The following is a 7,428-nucleotide window of genomic DNA, read 5'->3' on the forward strand; positions in this document are numbered from 1 at the left end:
GTGGCTGTATCCTCAAAAAAGGGTTTAAGTACTGTAAAATTATTGTCCCCCCGAGAGGGTACGTAAGTCCACAAGCATTCAAAGTAAATTAGAACTCTCCACTATTTTTAATCGTAGAATATGTGTACTCTTAAATGTATGGCTAGATCTGTCTTAGTTGCTAATGGCTGAAGGGATGGTATAAATCCAGCTAGGGTCCATGTAGGAAGCAAATGTACTGTAAGTCCCCATGGTCCCTGGTATGGTGATCTAACTTCAGTTGTTGGCAAGATATACCCTGTTTTTACACTTGTCATTTATAGTTAACATGTTTTAGATTTAATTACTGGTTTTAAATTTATATTTGTGATAAACTAGTAGTTTTACTGTTCTTCGTCAACACTGTTATTTCTAATTTTATTGATCAATAATATAATTATTAATTGTTCTCGTCACGATATGGCTGAAATATTGCCGATGGGACGATATATATTAACTCACTCACTGACTCAAAAGCGGTTTCAAAATTATTGTCAATATGTGGAATAGCCACTCCTTTGCACTAGGTTATTTGGGCAAACATCCCAACATTAACTTCCATTTCTGCAAATTCCATTATTTGTTCCGATTACCAAACCTCTACAGTATCTAATGTCACTATTTCAATGTGTAATCTGTTATGTGGTATACGGTAGGCATTTCTAGTGTTAAACAAAATCAACTGTTTTGGGCCATATTTGACTCCAATGAGTTGCGAGAATTATTCACTTTTTCAAATAATTGTATACTTCAGGTACCACAGTCCACCTGAATCAAAGACTTAAAAATAGAGATGCGTGTATATAAACCAGCTGTTAAATGTGCGGCTTCATCACTTCAGGGTTTTACCGCCTACAGCAGACATTGTTTTATCGCCATTCTAGCAGTGAGTCAATAATGAAGAACACAACTTGATGGATAGCTTCATACCGGTGTAAGAATCGACACCAAAACGTCTTTCTATGCAATATACAAGGAGTTATCATCCATTACAGAATAAAAGCTCTTAGTAAATGATGAGTCTGTGGAAGCAGAACAAAAACTATTACAATCATTTTCACAGCACAAATAAATAAATGTTAATGCGACAGCGTGTCACACGGTCTTTGTACTCTCATTTGATTTGTACTGACGCTTCTTGTCATGCTTTTGTTATTAATCTGTAGCAGTTCGGATTGATATGTAAATCTAGTTTATATTATAATGCAATTGTTGATGATATAACATTTCTTTGTCCTCATTGGTTTCACAGAGATTCCTTTACCTACAGAATTGAAGACAACTGAAGACACCGACAAGTAAAACATGTATCAGAACTAGTGTTGCAGAACAAAATTGATTTATTGCTCATTTCGTTCTGATGCACATTGGGATCTTAGTGAACGCGTTCCTCTCCATCTCATCTTTCAGTGCCAGAACTTGACACACTTCGCCTTCTCAGACCGCCGGCGAAACCAAACCGACGACGATAATTTGTAATTGATCTTGTGAACCGTGCTCTTGCATACCCTGTTTTGAAAAAGGAAAATAGAAGAATGATGTAATTTGTTAGACAATTGGAAAAGCCCCTTTCATGGTGACTTATCATTCCACCATAACAATCACATTATATGAAGTAAATTCCAATGCCAAATGACACCATGACCATAAAATGTAGAATATAACAGATTAAATAAATATACAAAATATTCAACATATATATCAAATACTTTAACTGAACATTATTCTTCACAATATATTTTAAAAGTCAATTCAGTTTTGACATGCATTAGACAGATTAATCATAATAATAGTGATTAAAAGTGGTTCTCAATCCCTGTAAACTGACAGATATATTTGGTCCCGAAGTTGTCCCTATGTAATATCATATTAGAAACTGTCCCCCTCTTCCGACATCTCTCTATTCCGAATTCCGGTACTCAGATCAGGTTCCAAAGCATGTTTTTTAGTGCAAATTGACTCTCTCTATTTCTTTGTACCTGAACTCATAATAGCAGGACAATACAAAACATGAACTTGACAGCTGTAGCCGCGCGGTTGATTAATATCTTGTCTTTCATTGCTGTCAGCAATATTGTATTTGCCTTGCCCTTGAACTTGAACAACTACTCTGTTTTGAGCTGATATTGTAATTCCTTTGTAATGAGATGTCGTGCTTTTTATTCTTCATAATGTTTATGTGATTCTCTAGTATTTTTACTGTCCATCGTCGACATGTTTTAATCTTCCAAATGATTTCACTTTTTATTGTATAAATTGTTTTCGTCACTATATGGCTGAGATATTGCCAATGTGACGTTAAATATTAACTCACTCACTCCTAATGTTTATGTAATCGCTGATTGTACAGAACTTTTTTTTTGTCGGTTTTACATGGAATTACCGTATTTCCAGATTCTGGGTTAACTTATTGGGTTCACTATTGGATAACTTCAGAATCGACACCTAACACAATCAACATTTGACTTCGACTTACTAGTTGGGACCAGCTTGATTTGTTGCCGTTCTGCAACAACACATTCTTCAGTCAACAGTGTGGCTGCAAAAAGAACAAAGTACGCCTAAAGTGAAATTCAACTCTGATATCCTATCAAAAAATATGTGTAACACCAAAGCCAGTAAGATCACATCCAAAACACACAATAGTATCTGTCCGCGTGTTAGCCATGATTAGCAGGAAGTCCAATATTTTCATCATTGTGATAGATGCTTAGGCTTCTACATTCAGATAACTGAATCGCAAGGAATAACACTTAAGTGTCCCAATCTTTCAGAACCATCTTTTCTTTATCTACCATGACCTACTAGATCATAAACAGATACAAGCAAATTATGTACATTGTACCAGTTCTTATAGTTTCGGTATTATACTGTGCTGGTGTAAACACAAGTGTAACTATACATACCAAGAACCATCAGGAGAAGCAGCTTCATGTTCGTTAATAATATGTCGCAACACAATCTACAGCAAGGATAGAAGTGATGCTACTTGTCGCAACAATGACTATAAATATGTTTTCCACCCCCAGAGAAATTGTTCATTGGTTGCAGCTGGTACTCAAGTAGATCATAATTATTTTCACATTAATTAATTAAATACTGATTCAGGTTACATCATAACAAATGTGGTGTAGCCCAGTATGGCATTGATTCGTTATAACTCATGTGGGTTCTGTTTCTGGTTCTCTCTCACAAGTCAGGGATAATGCTAAACTTGATCCTTAACTCAATATCCAATATGGATCATTCAGATGATATTTTTCCCTGTGCTGTAAACGCAAATATATGTAATTGCAAAATGGACAAAATCATAATTTCGAAATTGTGTTTTTAATTCGAAAATGGGCATTTGTATGGTAGTACATATGTGCATGCCAGCTTTTTAATGTAAATGGCAATTGGCTTAAAAAACGTAATTCTAAATTGGCCTAGTAATGATAATCTGAGAACTGATTGCATTCTGGTAGAGCGAGAGTGTTTAATCCTAAGGAAAGACAAAAGTGTTCAGAGAAGTGTGAGTAGACTCGAATAACAAACACACACACAGACACACACATACACGTACACATATATACATAATTCCTGATGTTCAAGAAACAACATTATACATATTTACTGAAATCATTTGAATGACTGAAATATTGATATTACTCTTAAAGTCAGTCTGGTTTTCATAGATATGTCTTCATTTTAGGAACAAGGTACAGCACATTGATTTTCATGAATTTTATTGGATTGTGTTCATGAATTTTTATTTGAACATGGGAGTGTTCAGTGACACCTAGAACTACATTGAATCGTTGCCTTGTAACACTTGCAGCGATTGATCTGACAACACTTTGAGCCAGCATTGTTGCATTTAGTGAAACCTTGTCCACTACACTACAGTAAGAGTGTTGGTGAACAGCTTGCCGAAGGGAAATGGTTTTCTCAATGTTGAAGTCATCTGCAGAGTACAGTCTCGTAACACACATGTCGAATTGGTTACGAGCATACTTCCTATCGAGCTCACCACTTTTCACTGCCATAGTACACATTTCGATGTCACTGCACTCAATCACAACACCTGAATGGTTTCTTGGTTGGATGAAATGACATCTAGTTGACTGTTCTCTTCAGGAGTCTTCAGGATGTCAGTCGGCAAGCTAGTTGATTTCAATCCAGTGCGAGCGTCAGACCCTAACAGCGCCGCAAATGGAGATCTCCTGACTTTAGTCCCACAATCCAATTACTTGTATCATTATCACCAATCCAAGCAATAAGCATATCCTTGATGTCACAATTTGCCCTTTCTACTGAACCTTCACTTTGGCGGTATCTTGGTTTTCCATGTACCATCACCAAAAATCTTCAGCTCAGAAATAACCTGGGCAGTAAATCCAGATCCATTATCACTTTGAAGAACGGATGGGGCACCTAGGAGGAGGAAGATGTCAAGAAGCTGATACGCCACTTCTACTGCGCGTTTAGAACTCAGTGGCCGCAATACACAAAACTTAGTCAGATGGTCTGGATACGCCATGATCCATTTGAACTGTCCTTGAGTTATGGATTGCATGTCGATAAGATCGACTTGTGCTCTGGAGTCTTTGGAGATGATTGGCTTTACTACGGTCCCTTTTGTTGTAGCTCTCTTACGCTTCCGCTGACATTCAACACACAAGTTCTTGAAAAGGGGTCAATGCTTCAATGGTTATGTCTGCGTAGTTCTTGGCCAGTTCATGAACCATTTTGTCCCGTCCCCCATGGCCCGTCGCAACGTGACCCTGTTTGACAACTTCATAGGTCTCTTCTATGGAAATGAAGTACAGGGGTGTTTCTTCTTCATGCTGACGTCTTCTTATCAGTCTGTTAATGTCACCACACTGGAGAACTTCATACTTCTTAAGAAGATAATACTGATGAGGAGTCTTCTTGGAGGTCTTGGATGCTTCTGGGAGGTCGCTGATGATTTTATAGTATTCTTCCATTGGTATCAGAACACGTTTGTTCGTCTCATAAATCTTGAAAAGTCCTTCTTTGTTGTGACTGAACTACACTAAGCCTTTGATCCTGCTGTATTTTATATACCATAAGAAGATATATCTATGAAAATCTGACTGACTTTCAATGTAATATCAGTATTTCAGTAATTGAAATGATTTCAGGAAATATGTATAATTTTGTTTCTTAACTTTCAGGAATTATGTATAATTACTAAAAATTTCAGTAAATATGCCTAATTCCTGAGTGAATCAGACATTATATATAATTACTGAAATTTTCAGAAATTATACATATTTACTGATTTTACATATTTCTTGTAACATATACACGTACACGTACACGTACACTTGCACTTACACACACACACACATATGCACATATGGAAGAGATCCTTTAGGGAATCATAAATGAACTTCTACATACATGTCATAATGAATTTTGTTTACAGAAAACCAACAGAACTGCGTTGGGCTTTTTAAGATCATAGACCAAAGGTCCCTTGAATACTCAGTGCAAGTTCTTTTCTGGTTAGGGACATCATAGACTGAAAGTTCCTACACCAATAATTTTCAAATTTAGTTTACGTATGACAAATAAATGGGACGAAGTTGTCAGCGAGTTTTGTCGTATACATTTCAGGGTCATTTTACGGAGTATTAACATGTTAATAATTACGCCGATGCTTTTATGATGATATCTGAGACAAACTGAGGACTAGATTTATTAGCTTGTCTATTATTTCGAAGCTTCGATTACCATGTCGTACTAGCAGCAACTTCATCAAATGCAATCATAATCAGTTTATGTCTTTTGCATGATTACTTGGGTAAAATTGTGATTTTGATTCAAAAGTACATACTTGAATACCTGACCTCAAAATCGACTCTCAGCACAATATATCGTTGTGTGGCAAGTTTATTCAACCAGGAAGAGTGTTCATAATGCAATATGCTGTTTCTGTTGACAGTCGGGATGGGGTAATGATATACCATATCTCGACTTGTGCTACGTTTGGATGGAGAGTTCGTGGAGGTACCATGTAGTACTGAAAGTGCATGGACAATCCCAACATTTCCTTACCAAGGTTATTATGGATGGAGAGATCCCGAACATCAAGGCAATATATAAGGGGCGTTCTTCTGCCTTGTTCATATCAAATTCCATCACGCAAATACGAATATTTGTTTTCCGGATTGAAAATCAGGGATATTTAACTGATAAATTTGGGAACCAACGTCTGGCAATATCTAAATGATACTGAAGTCAAGTCAAGGTTCGACAACCGACGTTGAAAGCTGTTGTCTTATAAACTCACTCAACACGCCTGTATTATTCCGTGAGGGGATACCATTTTCAAGAAAAGTATTTTACATGAAATAAAAGCTATTGTAGAATTCCGACTATATCATGGGCACATGTATCATTACCTTCCACCGATATAGACTGTTAATCTAGCAGGATCAGATACCTTACATCGTCTTAATCCAAGCAAACTGATTTAAAAAATCTATCCAAAAAGATCCTTCCATGAAACTGGGATGACAAGGATCACTTCAGGTTTTGCTGAGGAATACTTAGATTTTAAAATCCATCAGAACCTTTTGATATGATTATTGAAGAGAGCGTCATGCGTCGAATGTTAAAAAAAAGGTTACTGGTTACTGCACTTAAAGGAAGGTTCGGCTTACGTTTGCAAGTCGCCCATGTGACGTTTAATACTCAGTAACTCTATCACTCACGCCATCACGCACACACTCACATTTGCAAAAGTCAGTGACTGGTACCACTGGCTCATTATCCCCCGTCGCGCAAAGCGGGGGACAAAGTATTAAGTTTCGTCCGTCCGTCCGTGCAAATTGGAATATCTTAAGAACCGTTGACTAGAATCTGTCCATACTTGGTACCTAAGTTCATCAGTGAGTGAGTGAGTTAAAATTTAACGTCACATCGGCAATATTTCAGCCATATCGTGACGAAAACCCATGTTTTGTGAGTGAGTGCCTAAGTTCATCAGACAACCTGCTGTCAATTGATACGTTGGCTGGATTCCCTGTTTCAGTGTCAATCCATTGGACCCTCAATTCTAGTAAAGGCATTGTCAGAGATAGAGATCATCTTTTAGAGGACATGACAGAACGTGAAACGATTTACGAGGCGTCAGAACTCAGAAGTGGTTCCAAACAACACGTACCTGTTCTCATTTGTGTCTCCATCGGCACCAAGATCAATAAAAGCAGGATATTGTAATCTTCAAGTTGAACTGTATATAATCCGTTGTAAATCCAAAAGTTTGGTCGGATAAATTCATGCTCAAACCTCAATAAAAGCAGGAGCAATTGCCACAGAATCTGTACAAGCAACTTTAAAAACGTGTCAACTGTTTGGGTATTCTTCATCGTCCCTAATCCGTTGGAAAAGGAAATC

At 37.1% G+C, this 7,428-nt stretch overlaps 1 protein-coding gene and 1 long non-coding RNA gene across 2 annotated transcripts; both read right to left on the reverse strand.

Annotated features, from left to right (window-relative positions):
- Positions 1–1,316: 1,316 nt before the first annotated feature.
- LOC124269571 lies at positions 1,317–2,981 on the reverse strand. Its single transcript, XR_006896543.1, has 3 exons — positions 2,925–2,981; positions 2,495–2,557; positions 1,317–1,527 (listed from the first exon to the last, which is right to left on the reverse strand). It is a non-coding gene; the product is annotated as an uncharacterized LOC124269571 (long non-coding RNA).
- A 1,340-nt stretch (positions 2,982–4,321) lies between these two features.
- On the reverse strand, positions 4,322–4,988 carry LOC124269577 (KRAB-A domain-containing protein 2-like). The gene is made up of 2 exons (XM_046704602.1): positions 4,746–4,988; positions 4,322–4,663 (listed from the first exon to the last, which is right to left on the reverse strand). Exons 1-2 carry the CDS (start codon positions 4,986–4,988, stop codon positions 4,322–4,324), a joined length of 585 nt encoding a protein of 194 aa, XP_046560558.1.
- Between the last annotated feature and the right edge of the window lie 2,440 nt (positions 4,989–7,428).

Source organism: Haliotis rubra, unplaced genomic scaffold, assembly GCF_003918875.1.
Source record: "Haliotis rubra isolate DU_JTF1 unplaced genomic scaffold, ASM391887v1 Scf1457, whole genome shotgun sequence".
Lineage (NCBI taxonomy): Eukaryota > Metazoa > Mollusca > Gastropoda > Lepetellida > Haliotidae > Haliotis > Haliotis rubra.